Source organism: Rana temporaria, chromosome 5 (genome assembly GCF_905171775.1).
Source record: "Rana temporaria chromosome 5, aRanTem1.1, whole genome shotgun sequence".
Lineage (NCBI taxonomy): Eukaryota > Metazoa > Chordata > Amphibia > Anura > Ranidae > Rana > Rana temporaria.
The window spans coordinates 376,576,584-376,596,614 of NC_053493.1; the positions used below are offsets into that span (position 1 = coordinate 376,576,584).

A 20,031-nucleotide genomic window follows, 5' to 3' on the forward strand; every position below is an offset into this window, starting at 1 on the left:
AGCATCGATTCTGGAGAATTAAAATGGTGGTAGTTGCAATATTTTTATGTTGAATGATATTAGCGCGCATGTTTATGAAATGGACATTTTTAGTTAGTAAGATAGTTGTAGTGCACAGAAATACAATATAATACCCAATTTTTTATAATTATTTTTTTATAAAATATAAATATGAGGCTGCAATGAGTAACTGGAAACCCAACATATCAAGCCTTAAAAGCATTTACAGAGTATCAAATTACTGTAGAGTTAATCGTGAATGATGGCTCTATAATCATTGCTCTCACTCCGACACTCATGACTATATGTAACATGTAGCACAATCATCATTTTCGTACATAGGTGCTCCTGCCCCATGCATTTATGTTGTGTGTGTAATTTTTCTGCAATAAAAATCACTGTAATGCTGCGTACAGACGATCGGACATTCTGACAACAAAACCGTTGATTTTTTTTGATGGAATGTTGGCTCAAACTTGTCTTGCATACACACGGGCCCGGATTCAGATAGCACTTACGCCGGCGTATCTCGAGATGCGCGGCGTAAGTGTAAATTTGCGCTGTCGTATCTATGCGCCGTACCCACAGAACCAGATACGCCTCAAAATAGGCTTCTTCTTACCGGCGTAACTTTTCTACGCCGGCGCGGCGTAGGCGCATATTTACGCTGGACGGATCTGGCGCACCCATGGATTTTGTATTCAAATATGCAAATGAGGGAGATACGGCGATTCAGAAACGTACGGTTGGCCGGCGCAGGCTACGCCCGGTTCGTGTAACTGGAAATTCCGGCGCAAAGTTACCCCTCATAAAGCAGGGGTAACTTTGCACCAGGCTTGCACAGGTCAGCTGGAGAGCAGCTACAGCAGCACCGTTACAGAAGACCTGAGCAACCACACTTGCAGGACAACACATCTGTATGCCAACATGCCAGGGGTAGCCGTGGTCATAGCACTACTGCGTCGACGGGCACGGGAGAGGATATTCCGCACGCGCATTGACGTCTTTGGCATGGGTGATTTGGAGGAGTATCGCATCTTCAGATTTAGCCCTGAAGCCATCCTGGATTTAGCCACAACCCTGCAGGATGACATCACCAGCAAGACACATCGCGTACATGCAGTGCAGCCACTGGTCAAGGTCCTGGCAACACTGCATTTCCTTGCCAGTGGATCGTTTCAAAGAACAAGTGGAGTTGTGGCTGGTTTGTCACAATCCACCATGAGCAGATGTGTGCACCAGGTTATCCCCGCAATCCTCAGACGCATGTCCCACCACTTCATCAAACCCACCCAGGAGCATCTGCGGCAGAAGGCAATGACAGATTTCTACAGAATTGCCAGATTCCCATGCACCGTGGGGGTCCTTGATTGCACACATGTGGCACTACGGCCCCCCCGTGACACAGAGCACATATACTGCAATCGGAAGCAGGTGATAGCCGATGCCCAATGCCTCATATGGCACGTCCGTGCTAAACACCCAGGGGCCAGCCACGACAGCTTCATATACCGTCAAAGCAGCATCCCAACAGAATTTGAACAGAACATGTATGGGGACAGCTGGCTGGTTGGTGAGTGACATGGGTGTCAGGCATGACTGTCCCCCCCCATGATGCAGACATCACGAGGGGCACATGCACGACTAACATCCTCCTGTCTTTTCCCTTCCAGGTGACTCTGCAAATGCACTTGGACCCCATCTCATGACTCCATTCCGGATTCCCCAAACCCAAGCAGAGCAAAGATACAATGCTGCACACATACGTACCCGTGGAGTGGTGGAACGCACCTTTGGCCTCCTGAAGTCCCGTTTCCGATGCCTGGATAAGTCTGGGGGGACCCTGTTGTATTCCCCAAACTTTGTGTGCCAGATCATCGGTGCATGTTGCATTCTGCACAACTACGTCATAAGAAAGGGCCTGGAGATTGACCTACGTGATGACCTGACCCCCCAACCACCCAGTCCCCCCCTGCCCGAGGGTACCCCGTCTGCTGAGGGAAGAGCAGTCAGGAGATGCCTCGTCGTAGGCTTCTTTTCACGTTAAACACACACATTCATCATAGCACAAAGAGAATGCATGCATGCACACCACTGTGGTCCCTAGCACACACACCCCACATCCACATCAAATTGGATTAGACCAAAGTACACCGCACAGGACTTGGGAGCAGCAACGCCACGCCAAGGCTCCAATTATGTTGCTGTACATTCATACACCATTCACACGGGTCGTGGGGATAATTTCTCTCCAACGACTGAGGGTGACAAACCTTACTGGCAGGAGTGTCACCCCCCACACATTCACACACCAGTCACACTGTAGCCTGCACTACTCCCCGTGTGCAGGGATATAAAAATAAATACAACTCATCACCTGAGTATAAAAATAAATAGAACTCATCACCTGAGTAAAAAAATAAATAGAACTCATAACCTGAGTATAAAAGAAAATAGAAAACTCATAACCTGAGTATCAAAGAAAATATAGAAAAAATCAATGGCCCTGTCGTGGGTTGCGTCTTGTCCCTAGGCTCCTGGGGCGCAGTTGCCTGGGGCGAGCCTCAGGTGGGGGGGCTGGGGGGGCTGGTGGTGGAACCTCCCCCAGTCTCTCCCTGGCTGCCTGGCTGCCCTCCATTGCCACGGCTAGCCGGTGGAGGTATGAATTGGTGGCATCCTGCATCCGCAGCCGGCGGGTTGTATTGCTGCGCTGTTGGCGCCGTGTCTGCCTCCCCTCCCCACGGACAGCAGCTGCCAGGCTCCAGACCTCAGAGACCAGGCCAGATGTTGTGGTCTGCAGGTCCACCAGACAGGACAGAAGGTCTGCCCCGTTCCCAACCACGTCCTGCAGGCTCTCGTTTATGTTCCTATTCTGGCCAGGCTGCTGGGTGATGGCCTCCTGCACTGCCACAGTGCAGGCAGCCTAGGTCTCTGGCCGAGGAGGCCAGGCTATCTGCAACCCTGTGCAGATCACCCGCAAGAGACCCAATATGGCGGGTCTGCTTTGTCTGGTCCCTTGCCAGATGGTCCTCAAACTCCTCTGGGACTCCTCGTGTTTTCTTGGTAGCCTTCCTAGGGGCCGGAGAGGCTTGAGGCCGGCTGTAGGGGAGGTCCCTTGAGGGGGTATCCCTGGAGGGGATGGTGTCCCTTGAGGGGGAATCCCTGGAGGGGATGGTGTCCCTTGAGGGGGAATCCCTGGAGGGGATGGTGTCCCGTGAGGGGCTATCCCTGATAGGGATTGAGACCCGTGAGGGGGTATCTCTCATAGGGGGGAGGTTTGGGAGGGGCCAGGTATGGGGGTCTCCTCCATGAGATACACGGCATCCTCCTCTACCCCGACGTGCTCCTCCTCAACTTCCTCAAGCATTGAGGTAGGGGCACTCTCCACCATGGATGGGGTGGGTCGCCCAGCAGCCGATGACGGCCCAGCTCCATCCTGCACATCTGTGGATGACACAAAACATTCACATGTTGGTGACCCACACACTTGTCACATGTTCCCTTGCCCCCCCCACATGCTACACACCAGAAAGAAGATAAAACACACTTACCTGTCCTCAAGGGCTGATCCCCAAAATCGAAGCCCTCCAGGCCCTCCACCAGCTCCCTATCCAGCAACCTGGCCACGACCATGTCCTCTGGCGTGAGGGTGATCCTTGCAGCTGGTCCTCCACCTGTGCCAGTGGCATGCTTCCTCATTGTCACTAATTTTTCCTTAACCTGTCTCCGCAGGTCATTAATTTTTTTGCGGATATGCTTAGGCTCCCCCTCTGCCACACCGAGAGCATTGACCTGTGTGGTTAGCTCCGCATAGATGCGGTTTTTGTCCGCTTTGCCAGTGTTGCTACTCTGTGGCCCATAGAGGCGGGCACCATGTTGGGAGAGCCCATCAATAATAATGGCCTTCTCCTCTGGGCTAAAATTTGACTTCCTCCGGTCACCTGAAGACTCTGGTGCAGCCATACTTCCCCCAAAAAGCAAGATGCAAAAGTCCTAGCAGTAAGAAAAAATGCTTGGGTACTTTTGCACTTGACGGGCGCATGTCTGGGCGTATTTATGCACTGGGCGTAGGCAGTGGGCCGGCATATCTTACGGGTTATGCCGGGCGCAGTTGTGCGCAATGCGCAGATGGGGGCAGACAGTCCGGCGACGTCACAGCGCATGCGCCGTTTAAGATACGCCCGACGTATCTCTCTGCGACACGGTCGGACCATCATTTGCATGGGGTGACGCCCACTTACAGTTACGCCGCCTTACGCCATCGAAAATACGATCCGCTGGTGCATCTTGGTGAGTAATATCTTTCTGAATACAGTACATGCCTCTCCGCGCTGGTCCGGCGTAGCGGAAATAAGATGCGCTACGCCGGCGTAAAGATGCGCCATTGTATCTGAATCTACCCCACGGTCACCTAAATGTTGTTGGAAATTACGGACGTCAAGAACGCAGTGACATACAACATGAAAAATGAAGTTCAATGGCCAGTGCAGCTATTCTGCTTGATTCCGAGCCTGCGTGAATTTTGTGCATCAGAATTGTGTACACACGCTCAGAATTTCCTACAACAAGTTTTGTCATCGGAAAATTTGAGAACCAGCTTTCAAATTTTTGTTGTTGGAAATTCCAACAGCAAATGTCCGATGGAGCCTACACACGGTCGGAATTTCTGAAACAAGCCATTAAACATTTGTTGTCTGAAAATCCGACCGTGTGTACGTGGCATATGAATGGAGGACCTTTCATTCATCCACCCATCCCTCATTCCTAGAGCACTTTTCATTGCGGGAAGCAATAGTGCAGCTTTTGTGAATAGAGTAAGGAGGAGGAAAGGACTGGCAAAGTGGAGACGTTTGAGTCCCTGTGACAGGTCCAGTGGCTTGTATTAAACCCTACTGTATCAGCAGCTCACAGCTGCTGGGGTATCGGGGGCAAACAAATTAGGATTTCAACAAGAAAAACATCCATCAGAACAAGGGACACTTTTCATTCAATGCAGTGTCCTACAAAATAAATCACAAAACTTCAACTTTAAGTCGCTTAGGATGATATAGACCAGGGGTGCCCAACCTTTTGAAGAGCGAGGGCCACTTAAGCAACTTGGTAACCAGTCGTGGGCCACAATGAGCGGAGCGGGCAGATGACAGGTCACGGCTACTCTATAGGCCCTTTGATCCGCCCAGATGGAAGGGGACGATTTCCCTTCTTTTTTTAGGATTGGAGGTAGGTGGGCGTAAATGGACATCTGTCGCTCTATAGAGGTGAATTGAGGGTCCAATTTGGTTGGGCTGATCGTGTGAAAAGGGCCTTAGACTGCTTTCACACTGATATGCTTCAGTTTACCCACACCGCAGGTGCAGCATAGTTCACCTTTGTCTATCCTGCGGGTTAGCTGAACTTTGCCTTAGACTCCGCCTGTGGCAAAAGTCAGTGCTGTAGAGAAAGCATCGGTTTATGGGGCTTGGCTCCGCAGCCGCTTTCTTCCTCTTCCACTAGCTTCATTCACAACACTGATGCTGTGGTATGGCGGGTCGGCAACCTGCGATCTGGGCTTGCCAACCCGCTATTTTAGAGTGGAAGGTCGCGGGCCACATCAGAGGGCTTTGTGGGCCACATGTGGCCCCCGGACCACTGGTTGGCCACCCCTGATATAGACTGTTATGTTACTGTAGTGAGAGAACATAGTTTAAGAAAGACTTATTTTGTGTGCAATCTTACTGCTCCCCGCAAATATTATAACACCAAGATCCAAGTAAAGCCTGGTACACACAGGCCATCATTCAGCTCTTGTTGTGTACAGCTGCCTGTCCGATAGAAGCCGGCCAAATGTTCATCTTCTGTCAAACCGTCATGCTGGAAGAGCAGCTGCCAATTGCCATCCAACTGGTGTGTTCTCTGGTGGTGGGAGAGTCCCCCTGTCAGAATACAATAGCTCAGTGGGGAGATCGCTGTACTAACATGCATTGTTAGTACATCAAGCTCCTCCCAGGCTCATTAGTCATAGTACGTACCCCACCTAATTCACATGCACAATAATCACATTCAGAATACCTTACTAATCCCACCAGTACTTTAACCCCAGGGATATTTGCTTATCCCAGAGTTCAGCTTTAACCAGAAACCCAATTGTTAGGTCCCTTCCAGCATGGCCCGGGGCAAATGAGATTAGTTTCTGAATATTTATGAATGTTTGACCATTGGTGGAATTATTTTCTTCAAAACTTAGAGGCACACTAATAGTATGATGAACTGAATCTAAAGTATAAGAAACAATATTTTTTTTTCTATAATATTTTATTGTTTCATTTAATTTTTTCCAGGTCTGTTGTCAGCTGATGCAAGCACTACCGATGTTCAGTCGGCATTAAATAAACTGCTGTCTATACAGCCAGATACAGTCAGTGTGGTTATGGAAACGAATGACACCCAAAATGTGTATACAGTGACCTTCAATTCAAAAAGAGGTGTGATAATATTGGACACTTTATCTAATTATACATTAAAGTGGATGTAAACCCTCCATATATGCAGTGAAGTGAACAGTCTCAGATGATACACAAAGATGAACCAAATCTCCCTACATAGGTTTTATATGTATATCTGCTGTCTTCACATTTATATACTGTTTAGAAAGTTCAGATCGAATTAGGAGATTTTCTCTTCCTGGGTAACACAGAGTGTGATGTCTAGGCATACAGCCAAGAGAGCTAACATTGCTGATTGGAGGAAAGGCACACACCCTCTCTCATCATAGGCATCATAGGCAGAGACTCTCAAAGGTGTTTTGTAATAGGACCTGCTCCCTGCTAATCTATTTTAGCAACCTCCCCGGACTGAAGATTCAGGCTGCTTTTGTCTAAAGTGTCAGAGAATTTGTCAGGAGTTATTAGGCTGATAACAGAGGAACTGCTCATGAAAGAGCTATGGGACTTAGCTCATTGAAGAGAGATAACAAAATACTGCAGATATATGTGCCCAGCTCAAATTTCATGAATCGGGTTTACATCCACTTTAGATCAAAACCTTGGCTTTTATTCACCTCGAGCAGAGACATTCATATGATAGAACTCTGTTCACTAATCTGCTTACTCCTAAACTGTCCCTATTTTGGTGGAATGGTACCATGTCTCTGACTAATCTATAGGTGGGAATCTTTTTCTCCTATCTTTTATACTTTGTTTCTTCATTGTTTTCTTTTAATTCCAGACTAGTGGGGAAGTTATGTTCATGTTATAGGACCATGCCTATTTTCAAGTATTTTTTCTGTTATTTGTAAGTTTGCTAGGCCAGTGCTTCTCAATCACTGGGCCACAGCCTCCTTTCTCTTGGGCCTCCAGGCAGCTGCAGATCCCTTAACCTCCTACAGTGCCTCCCAGCTCCAGTATTGCCTCCCAATCTAACATAGTAGGCCACAGTGCCCCCAGGCCCTCAGCCTCCATAGTGCCCCCAACCCCCCACTGTGCCCCTCAGCCTGCTGTATAGATTCCAGTACTCCATAGTACCCCGACCTCCAACAGTGTCCCACTGTACCCTCCAACCTCCCACAATTCCCCCATCCACCAATACACACAGCTCATAGTACATTTGTGGCCAATAGAAAGAATACCCTCTTTACAGATCACTGAAAATATCATTGGTATCAGTGGTTACTTATCTGAGAGTCAGAACTTGCTCATTGCTCAAGGAACCTCTAGCAACCCTCGGAGGAACCCAATGGGACCAATGTAACTAGGCCATAATATCCATACCTAAAATTCAGCTTTATCCTACTTTGTTAAATGTTTTCTTTCTGCTGTTTCAATCCACAGGAGAATTCCCATTGCTTTCATATAACATTTTGTATGGAAGCAATATGACTGTGGATATTGAAGAGCAAACAAAAGGTGCTGCAGATATGGAAACCTTCACGCTGGTGTGGGACAGTGTTTATTCCAAAGCCCTGCCTAGAAATGCATCAGCCGCAGAGGTAGGTTGGATACATAATATAAATGAAATGTTGATTTAAATATGTGAAAATCTAACATAACTTAGCTACTTTAATACTTAGTCAAATCAAATATGTTTCTATATATAACCCTATCCTTATCCTTCTTACTGTCCTTAAAGCGGAGGTTCACCCTAAAAAATCTATGTACCATCTCATCCAGCATACTTGCGTCAGCTACAGTATGCTTTTTTTTTTTGTTGCGCTGTATTTACCGTTTAATCCTTCAGTTTCGTTTCAGATTCCCGCGGGGAGTAGGCGTTCCTACGAAGAGGGGAACATGATTGACGTCCGGCTATGGCGCGTCACGCGTTCCGAAAATAGCCGGACTAGGTCTCGGCTCTTCACGGACTAGGAGCTGACTGCGCAGGTGCCGTATACAGCCGAGTCCTATTTCGGCTATTTTCGGAAACGCGTGACGCGCCATAGCCGGACGCCAATCATGTCCCCCTCTTCATAGGAGCGCCTACTTCCCGCGGGAGTCTGAAAAAAAACTGAGGGATTAAACGGTAAATACAGCGCAAAAAAAAGAAGAAAAGCATACTGTAGCTGACGCAAGTATGCTGGACGGGATGGTATATAATTCTTTTAGGGTGAACCTCCGCTTTAAAGAGAAACTTCACTCTTCTTGGGAGCCCAAATGTGAAGGAAAAGCTGAGAAATGGGTTCTTAATGATTCGCTATTTATTGCTCACAGATGAATATAATTTAATTTTGCTCTTGTCTCTCTCTTTCCTTGCCCTCTTGGTTGAGTAGAAAAAAACATACCAACATATCCAGTGATTCCAGTGCTGTCCTGCCATCGCACATAGGGTCCCACACCACCATCTTTTTGCTGACAATATCGGGAGGCTGGCTGTCTCTTCTGGGTCCTAGCAGTCAGCCATCTGATGACACTCCACTGCATGAGAACAGTGTGTTCTAGGCAGCCCCAAGGCCTCCTGGGATGTGTGACGTGGCTATCCCAAGAGGCTTCAGGCTGGGGGATGTCATTCTTGCCTAGAGGAGAAAAGTGAGGGCTGTACTGTTTTGCAGTTAATTGAAGGGTAGAGGAGTAAAATGTAATGAAGATGTGGAAGTGAGTGAAGGACCACCTTTAAGATGGGTATACTTCTTAGGATTGCTTTAGTAGATTTAAACCCAGATGCAAAAATGTAACATAATGTAGTTTGCTAATCTTTAAAGGATTACTAAAGGCTCATTTCTTTTTTAAATATTGCGCAGAGCAGCAATTGGCTGTCGCTGCTGTCAATCACATCTAATGACGCAGCGTGCCGGGGGCGGGGCCGAGTTATATATGTATCACGGGAGCGCGCCGGCAATAACTTAACACCATGCGAGCTGGCATGAAGGTGTTAAGTCCTTGCAGGGGAGAGCCGAGACAGCCGCCAAGGGACCACAGAAGACCAGGTTCGGGGCCACTCTGTGCAAAACGAGCTGCACAGTGGAGGTAATTATAACATGCTTGTTATTTAAAAAAATGTTTTTATCTTTAGTGATCCTTTAAATATTCATCATGAGTTACAGATGAGTAAACTTTCTGACACAGCTGCATTGTTATTTGAGCAGCATTAGTAACTCACTGATTGGTATCACTTGTTGCCTGGGATTGCCTATTAATTAACAGAGTTAGTCGTTGGTACTCTATTTATAAAAAAAATAGCAGAGCTATTCGTTCTGTTGAGCTGCATATACATTTGTTCTCTGAAAACAGGGATAAAATTGAATGTCAAATTTTCCCTCCAGGTCTAATATTCTTCATTTATACAGAACATAATGAATCAGGAAAATACCACATTATGGCCACTAGTTGGAGCCGATGATGATCAAAAATACATTTTTATTTACTATGAATAATATATGACCTGGATAGATAATAGCCCTATAACATTTGGTTTTGGCCCCATTTAAATAGAACAAATACACTTGAAGTTTTATAGGATGAATAGCAATGTTTTTTATATACACCCCTGAATAGTCAAAACCAGTTAAATACAGTAATTTAAAAACATATACAGTTTCAAGTAGATGTAAACCCTAACTTAATGACATTTAATTTGCCAAAGCTCCATGTATCATAAACAATTGTCATATTTATTTTCAATAAAATAGTTTTCAACCTTTTTTCATTGTTTGTTGCATCTCAGTGCTGCTGAATTCCTGCAGTCTCCTGCCAGTCATTACCTGTCTATATTCACTCTAGTGATGGCTGCATGGCATTTCTCAGGACCGGTTTTCTGATGGTGACAACAGTACCTGTGCAATGTGTGTTTAAAAGGCCGCTTGTAATCTCCATCAGAAGCATATGTGGCAGGGTGACAACACTGTAGAGACAGGGGCAAAGCATTATCACCCTATGACAGAGGAATTACAAGAACTAGGATCTTCATGGCAAGATCGTTTTTTTTTTGTTTGTTTTTTAATGAAAGCTGCATATTTAATAATATTGAAAATTAATTTTGAAATGACATCAGTATATTAAAATCTATATGAGATTTTAGTGATTGGGTTTATATACACATTCAGTGAATGTACAGTGCATGTATTTGCATACATTGTCCATGTTATCTTTCTGTGTCTAGTCTCTGTGTCTAGTGTCTAGCATACATAGTCCCTGGCTCCTGTATTGTGCTGATTGTTTCCTGAATTCTAATAACAATTTTTTTCCGCCCTTGCTTTACTCGAAAAGTTGTAGAACTGAATTGCAACATGTATTATTATTATTATTATTATTATTATTATTATTATTATTACTATCTTTAAACTTTTATCTCTTTAGGTGCAATCAGCTTTATTAGACATGGCTAGCGGAAAATGCACTGATGTAATTGCCAATCAAAAGGAAGGATTATCTGTCAAGTACTTCAGGAACTATGAATCAGATTTCACTTCGGTAAATACCTTTTTGAAAAAATTAGATCAAGTTATCAAATTTTATTTTATTGAGATTCAACATAGCAAACCAATATAACACAGACTTTTATATTTTTATAGTATCATAAAGAAAACGACATAAACATAAAACATCCCAAATTATTCTGTTCAAGACTAATAAAAAATACACACCAACATAAGTAAAAAAAGGATGAAAAAAAAAAAAGGAAACTTAATACACACTATGCTTGCTATAAAAAGTTGAGTCAGCTCTGTTACCTCCCCAATTGGGGAGTCCCACCTCTTGTCTACTCAAATTCCTAGTATCCCTTGGTTCTACAACCAATCTTTACACCCTTATACACACTAATGCACTAGGGTGTTGAGATCGTATTAACTACTCTGTGCTTCCCAACCATTTCCTAAGTTACATCCCGTGAATAATTATCACTCTAAAGTTTAGCCCCAAACAGTAATGCAAGGCGTTCTCCCTGGTGTGGAGAAAGCCTCTTGATGGGGGAGGGGGCGAGCAGGAGGGTCAGGACGCTCTCTACTTTGCAGATAGAGAAAGGAGCTGTGTGTTAGTGGGCGTCCTGACCCTCCTGCTCGCCCCCTCCACCCTCAAGAGGCTTTCTCCACACCAGGGAGAAAGCCTTGCATTACTGTGTGTAGTTACAGACAGAAGAACAGGAAGTGAGGATTTCTCAGAAGAAATAAGGACATTTAAAAGCAAAATCGAAGGATGAGGTATGTTAAGGAGGACTGCACTAAGGTAAAGGAAGCTATTTAGGGAACAAATTTGTTACCTTTACAACCCCTTTAAACTTTGACAATAAAACCTGGCAGCTGATTGGTTTATATAGATTTTGCACTCTTTGGTTTTAGTAAAATCATAGCTCTCAACTGTCCCTGATTTTGAGGGACTGTCCCTGATTTGGAGCAATGTCCCTCTTTCCTCCTCATTTGTCCCCCATTTTGGTCTAATCTATATAGTTGTATATAAATTGCACTTTTTATCTTTCAAAAGGTGTTTTCCAGTGCTAAACCTTTCATCCAAATTCTAAATTTCTGCATTTGTAAATTTTAAAAGCTAATATAAAGGAATAGTAGTGGTAAAAAAAAGCCCTTTTGGAATTAATGAACCTTTTTTTTGGGGTTAATTCTTCTTTAAGGGGGTGTGGCGGGGGTGCGTGTCCCATGCCTACATACGTTTGCTAGTAGGTGTCCCTCATTCCCATCTCAAAATGTTGGGAGTATGGTAAAATGACCACTGTGTCTTTTAGGAACTCAAAGCTTCCACCATGTCCAGCAATGTGGCAAACTTAGCGTGGTACACATTCTTTGGCCCACAAAAATCTGAAAGGATCAATTGGTCGTGTTTGTCAAATGTTCCCAGTCCTCCCCTGCTCTGCGGCTAAATGATGTAATTGATGTAGGCAATGTTTTTTTCTTTTCGTGAGGATGCAAACACATTAAAAATACTGTTATGTAAGATCTCTATTTGACTGGCTATAGTTCTTTTCAAAGGGCATTCAAACACTACTTGAACCTGGTCAAATGCAGGTCAGAAGAAGGCCAACTGCAGGTCAAATGCACATGTCAATCAAATCTGAATGATTTCAGAAGTATGTCAAAGAAATGCCATTAACATAAGCCTAAAGCCCATCAACACTGGCTCTAACAATGCAATTGTGAGCTTTAACAGTTGCCATGTACACAGATTCACGACAGGCTCTTTAGCATGGGAGTTTCCATTTGTTAAACCTGCTTGCCCCAAGTCTGTCTTCCCTGGGTCTTGCAGAACCAGGTGTCCACCTTAAATTTCAACAAATGCTTTTCCATTGCTTGGTGCCTGTATTAGCACTGTATGAACTTGGAATATTGGGTACTTGGCCTTTTACCTGCCCAACAGATCTATGGACTAAATTTTAACTGTACATAACGTTTATTTTTTACTTTGCATGGATTCTTTAGAGATTCCAATAGGTGCTACCTCGGGACTGCTTAATTAACTTGTGTGATTCCCCTTGCATAGGAACTATGTACTGTTACCACCATCTGCAACCAGAATCCTGCCCGCACACACACATATATTAAAAATCCTGGATTATGGCTACCTTGGCACCTTCTTTCTGCAGCCTGCCTTAAGCCAGAGAACCTCTTGCCACCTCCATCAGTAGTCCCTATCAGGCTAAATCAAGGGTCTCCAATCTTTCCAAACAAAGGGCCAGATTTCTGTTATTCTGACTTTAGAAGGGCTGGACTTTGCCGAGTGGAAGTAGAAAATGCTATGTGTCAGTGGACGTAACCAATGCCCTATCATTGGTATCAATAAGAGGAACAGTGGTCATCATCTGTATCAGTGGAAGGAATAGTGCCCCATAGTTGGTGTCAGCAGGAGGAAAAGTGCACTATTGTTGGTGTCAGTGGGTGAAAGAGTGTCTCATTGTTGGTGTCAGTGGTGGCAATAGTGCGCTAAGGGCTGAATAAAGACAAGCAAAAGGCCACATCCAGCCCTTGGGCTGCAGTTCGGAGACCACTGGGCCAAATGATACTTTAACAGATAAAAATGTGTATGTTAAACATTTAGGGGCAGATTCACGTAGATCTGCGGCGGCGTAACGTATCGCATTTACGTTACGCCGCCGCAAGTTTTACGGGCAAGTGCTTGATTCACAAAGGACTTGCCTGTAAAGTTGCGGCGGCGTAGCGTAAATTCCCTGGCGCAAGCCCGCCTAATTCAAATGATCCGGGTAGGGGGCGTGGATCATTTAAATAGGCGCATTCCCGCGCCGAACGTACTGCGCATGCGCAGTCCCTAAAATTTCCCGACATGCATTGCGGTAAATGACGTCGCAAGGAGGTCATTGGTTTCGATATGAACGTAAATGGCGTCCAGCCCCATTCACGGACGACTTACGCAAACTACGTAAAATTTTCAAATTGCGACGCGGGAACGACGGCCATACTTAACATTGGATACGCCACCTAGGGGGCAGCTTTATCTTTACACCGCGTATCTCGGAAACGGCGTAAATTCACTGCGATGGGCAAGCGTACCTTCGTGAATCGGCGTAACGACTTATTTGCATTTTCTACGCCGACCGCAATGGAAGCGCCACCTATGGGCCAGCGTAAATATTGCACCCTAAGATACGACGGCGCAGGCCGTCGTATCTTAGACATGTTTAAGACATGTTTAAGACATGTTTAAGCGTATCTCAGTTTGAGAATACACTTAAACATACAACGGGCTTAGATTCGGAGTTACGTATCTACTGATACACCGGCGTAACTCTTTGTGAATCTGGCCCTTACATCACAAAACAGGATTATAAACAAATGTAATTTTAAAGCTGTACTGATTTTATACCAAAATCAACAAAGAAATGGTGTGGCTGAAATATTAACTTTTCCTAGAGAATAATCAGCTTCCATATTGAAAATGTGGGTTATGCCACGTACACACGATCGGACATTCCGACAACAAAACCGACATTCCGATGGATGCTCGCTCAAACTTGTCTTGCATACACACGGTCACACAAATGTTGCTCTGAAATTCCGAATGTCAAGATGTACAACACTACAACGAGCCGAGAAAAATTAAGTTCAATTATTCTGAGCATGCGTCAAATTGATTCCGAGCATGCATAGGATTTTTGTGCGTAGGAATTGGATACACACGGTCGGAATTTCCGACAAGAACTTTTGTTGTCAGAAAAATTGAGAACCAGCTCTCAATCATTTGTTGTCGGAAATAATTTGTTGTCCGATGGAGCCTACACACGGTCGGAATATCCGACCAAAAGCTCACATCGAAAAAAATGTGCTCTCGGAAATTCCAATCGTGTGTACGCGGCATTAGGGTTCAGACTAGATTATATTCTACTTCAAAAGAGATCATGTAATCAAATGCCTAGGATTTTGAGAGCACTAGAAGGGAAATTCGATCAGCATTTTCTCCAGGAAAGGTAGGTATTATAACCCTTCTGTTACTATGTTAACTTGTCTATTCCTGCATATACTTAATATAGCTTTATATTAATATTTGGGTATAGAAACCCACTTTAAATCTAATGTAATTTCATCTAAACCTATTGCTTCTTTGTAGTCTTCATATAGGGGCTCTGTGACATCTGAGACTGAGCCGTTCTGTGGACGAAATTCCTTAAAGAATCCTTCTGTATTGTATGATTCAACAGAAGTGAAATCATCAACCCAAATGCCATATGGACCCATTTCATTAACTTTATATAGAAAGGTATGACTGCATGTTCATGCATGTTGTTATCTATGTATGTTATATACACAAAAATCTGTAATTTTGCAACTTTTCTATGCTCATTATTATTTATTTTTAGAAGCCAACATAATATGTAGTGCTGTATTTCAAATAAATAATTCATGATAGTTACAAACTCCAAAATCTGCAAAACCACTACACAAAGGGGTCTTTTAGCTCATTAGGGCCAAACTCTTTGGGGTCCATTTGCCCTGTCAGAATATTTACTCTCTTTTCTTGTGTTGGGGACAACTGCCCAATGGTGGCCATACAGCTTTAATTTCATTATCTGATCGATGTGCGATCGATGATCGAATCAACAAACAATCAAATGGGCCAAACTTCCCCTCTGATCGATTTAGACTTAGTTTAGGACAGGTTCAATCAAACTGAGTAAATCAACTAGGGTAGAAAATTATCAGTTTGCATTGATTGGCAGCCCTGAGATACTTTGGTCATGAATTTGAAAAGAGGTCAAAATCCATTTCCCTGTATGTATTATATCAGTCAAACTGGTTGATGACTATAGATTGGATATTCCCTCACTTTGGAGATATTTCACTTTTATTTGTAGTTAAGGGACAGGAAGTTAAAGTAAATTCCTCTTTTTACATCTTTGTTTTGTGTTAACTCAAGTGTAATAACGTGTGTTTCTTTAAGACAGAGCGTGTTTCCTAAAGCCCCATAAACACGGGCCGAATTTCGAGAGACATTGTGTGGTTCAAGCATGCTGGAAACCAGCAACTGGCCGTCTCCCGATCAGCGCTCCAGCCAGTGGCTGAGAGCGTTGATCAAAGTGTTCTGGTGGGGGGCCGTCCCCCTGTCAGAACACAACAGCTCAGCGGGGGAGATCGCTGCACTAAGCTCAGATGGTTAGTACAGGGGCTCCGACAACAAACAAAAACTATAAGTGTGTACCATGCTTAATGCACCAGAATACACCAAAATATACCAAAATGTGTATACACATCTTTCTAATACAACATTAGCATCACAGCATGCCACAATGCACAGTAATGCAACATTGTGCATTGTGGTGTCCTGCAACATAGGTGCTTTGGGGAGCCATTCAGATTGTTTCACTCAAACCAAGGCATGGTACTGTGTGTGGCACTAATGCAATACAAAAGCGTGATTCTGCCTTTTTAGTCTCAAAAAAGAGGCTTTAGATACACTTGAAGTATTTACTCCTTATCTCACCACCTACTGGGCACACCTCCACAGGGATTGGTTAGAGGGTCGTAAATATTTAGGCTGGGGATTTAGGTGTCCCACCCCAAGCTCTGGAAGTTTCTCAACACAGCCAGAGGAAAATAATCAGTTCCATAGTCTGTGGAGCCACAGAACCAATCAATCCAGGCCCTCTGGCTACAGAGTGAGCCCACACTAAATGTATGCTCTGGATGCACACAGTAAAGAAAATGGCTGATATAAGTTTTTTTTCCCTGTCTTACTTTCAGCTTTGCCTTGCGTACAAGGGTGACCTCTTAAATAAAATTGTTATGTCTTTTCAATATGAAGACACTATCTCCCCTGGAACGGTTTCCACCATTAATGCAGAATTTGTTTACAACATGGTTCAAGGATCCAGGTATGTTTTTGTGTGTTTTTATTTATTTCTTGGCATGTGAAGCAATGACTCCAGCTTGGGAACAGTGATTAAAACATATTGTACAACAGCCATGAATGTAGTGGGTATATGGTGTAGGTGTAGGCTTATCCCTGCCTGTCCTGTGATGGTGCTTGCTTGGTAAGTGAAGTAGCTCTCACAAGCAACTAAATAACATTAATTATTGTATAAAAATTCATTGCTAAGTATTACAAACAAGTTTAATTTATGTTATCTATAGTATATTTAAAATGTGGATTGAAAGTAGTGCATATCATAAATAGTTGCAATGTATTTTTTTTTCATCTTTGTGCCAGCATGTAATCTCTCTGGCATCAGTAAAGCAGAGAAGAATGCGATTCTAATGCCGCGTACACAAGACAGTTTTTATTGTCATGGAAAAAAACTTTTTTTTCGACGTGATTCTTGTCAAGCCTGCCTTGCATACACATGATCGTGAAAAAAAAATGCTCGAGCAAAGCGCGGTGACGTACAACACGTACGACGGCAGTATAAAGGGGAAGTTCCATTCAGATGGCGCCACCCTTTGGTCTGCTTTTGCTGATTTTGTGTTAGTAAAAGTTTGGTGAGAGACGATTCGCGCTTTTCAGTCTTCGTGCTTTTCAGTCTGTTACAGCATGACAAATGTGCTATCTCCCATCTCATAACTTGCTTCTGAGCATGCTCGTTTTTTTTCCGTCGTTAAAGCCTACACGCGACCGTTTTTCAAGATGTGAAAAACGACGACGTGAAAAACGAAGAGAAAAATTAGAGCATGTTCTAAATTTTTAATGCCCATTTTTCATGTCGAGAAAATGCTCTGGAGCCTACACACGATCGTTATTAATGACCAATTTAAAGAATTTCCTTTTTTCTCGTCATGAAAAAACGGTCGTGTGTACGCGGCATTAGTGCAGTAATAAAACACTTTAATGACAAGGAAGGGTTAAGTTGGAAGTGAAAAACAGACATATCAATGAATCCACAAAGTCCAGCGGGATGCCTCCTGGGAGTAAGACAGCTGCAGGTGGAAGTTCCAGCTGACCAGCAGTGATAAATATATATTGTCTCTCTGATCCAAGATGGAGGGCTGTGCTGTCAGGACCAGCATGGAATCCAGGCAACCGGAAGTGACGTCAGAGTGGGTGGTACGTGTTTCAGAGAATGTCCAGTCACTCCTTCTTCAATGGAGTAAAGCAAGGGGAAGGGGTTTTTATGAGAGTCAGGGGTGGGACAAATGAGCAGTATGAAATGGAATAAAATTCAGTAAAATACAGTAAAATAAAGTAAAAAACTTGCTGCAGTAAAGGTAAAGATACACAAGACATAAACACTGACTGGGATAGAACTGCAACAAGTAGAACATACATAAATAGATAAATCAACATGGATAAATCCAATACCAATATTTAGACAGAGTGTAGACACTCATATGGGATGCAAGGTGTGCAGCATGGGACTACAGGTGTCACCAAAAGGTGTCAGGGAAAAATAACAATAAGTATAATGAAGGTAACTGGACAGATGAAATACTGTGCAGCAGAGGACGGCAAGTTTTAGCAACATCACAAGTAAGGTAAACAATAAAGAAAATAAAAAAATACAATACAATATGGTCATTGCTGTGAGCATATGAACATTGTACATCGGAGACAATGTAAGTGTGGTGCATGAGTTGGTATATCCAGAGGGCTGCCCCTGCAGGAGGGTCTCCCTCCTTTTTATACCCACCCATCCACAGGTACGTACGCAAAATCCATGGTGCCATTTGGCATAAGTGGGCATGCTAAGGGGCTAGTGCAGATGCAGTGGACATCTGTACTTATCCGTGGTCTCAATTTTCCACCGTCTGCCACACCTAACCCATTCCTCCTTTTTAAAGATCTGAATAGGTTTACATGTCACCTCACGCTCAATAAATTCTATAGAATTCAGTCCACAAACAACAAGAACAAAACATCAAATTCACTCACCAGTCCCATACCTGTAACCACACCCAGTGACATTGGAAATGACTCGGCTTGTCTAGCACTACTAGAGGAACTGTACTTAGACAACAATCCAGATGCCTTCTTTCTTCAAAATTCTGATATTGAGAACATTACTTATACCCAGCCTCTCCTGAGTCCCCCGTCCCAGTACATTACACCAGCGAAGGGAGTGTGCATTGAGACATTCTACCGAATTGTCTATTCCGATCTCCTAGATATGTGTTCCTCTGCCAACAAGAAGAAAACCAAGATTAATCTTACAGCCCCTGAGAAAAAAGCTCTAGACACACTCACCAACAACTATGACCTTGTCATCAAATCTGCAGACAAAGGAGGAGGTATAGTTATACAAAATAGAGTTGACTTGGATCAGAGAGACAGTATTTATCACTGCTGGTCAGCTGGAACTTCCACGTGCAGGAGGCATCCCGCTGGACGTTATGGATTCATTGATATGACTGTTTTTCACTTCCATCTTGTAAGTGTTTTTAACCCTTCCTTGTCATTAAAGTGTTTTATTGCTGCACTTAGAAGCGCCTTCTTCTCTGCTTTGTTTTTCCTATAGAGTGTGCTTCCCTCTTCTGAAGTGCTGTTATGGTGCATTAATAACATTTCAACAGCAAGTCATTTACTGTTTGTTAAAGTCTCTTTGTTATCCAGAGTGCTCTATTCTCCACACTCCTCTCTAGCATTACATCATTGCTCTGGACCAGGTTCTTGAGACTTGTGTGTTGGCACAGCCACTTGTAGTCTCCTGCAGGGGTGCATGAGACAAGATGACAATGCAGGGGCACAATTGGGAGACAGTTGTCACCCCATAACAAAAATAGGCCGAACAAGAACCTTTATGCAGAATCATTGGGCATTACAATGTTAAAACTCACATGAGATTTTTAGTGCTTGCGCTTAGAGCTACTTCTACCCTCGAAAGGGTAATTTTGCCCTTCAACAATAATCTGTGTTCAGTCCCTCTATGATCTGACATTTATGATGAAAATTACAACCATAGCTTAGTGGACAACACATAAAATGTTGCGTAACCCAGCCCAGATCCCCTTAAACACCCCTCTTGGTCATTATTTCTTTATATCTAATCCTGCCTTTGGGCTTTCAGAGGTATTAAAATTGTGGGACACATAACAAATGTGGGTCAGCTGTTAACCTACAACCAGAGCTTTTTTTCTCAGAAAATAGGTGCAGGAACTCAACCACGACCCTGTTCAGATTTCAAAAACAGTAGAAGGGTCTTAAAGGGGCATTAAATACCAGGATTGCATTACATACAGAGTGC

The 20,031-nt window shown here is 43.8% G+C and overlaps 1 protein-coding gene across 1 annotated transcript in view; it reads left to right on the plus strand.

Annotated features, from left to right (window-relative positions):
- The window catches only part of LOC120941466 (fibrocystin-L-like), a 239,500-nt gene that overhangs the window by 70,696 nt on the left and 148,773 nt on the right, over positions 1–20,031 (plus strand). Inside the window, exons 18-22 of the mRNA XM_040354858.1 lie at positions 6,318–6,461; positions 7,806–7,963; positions 10,761–10,874; positions 14,970–15,119; positions 16,601–16,731. Of these exons, the coding sequence (XP_040210792.1) occupies positions 6,318–6,461; positions 7,806–7,963; positions 10,761–10,874; positions 14,970–15,119; positions 16,601–16,731 (697 nt within the window). The remainder of the gene's footprint in view (positions 1–6,317; positions 6,462–7,805; positions 7,964–10,760; positions 10,875–14,969; positions 15,120–16,600; positions 16,732–20,031) is intronic.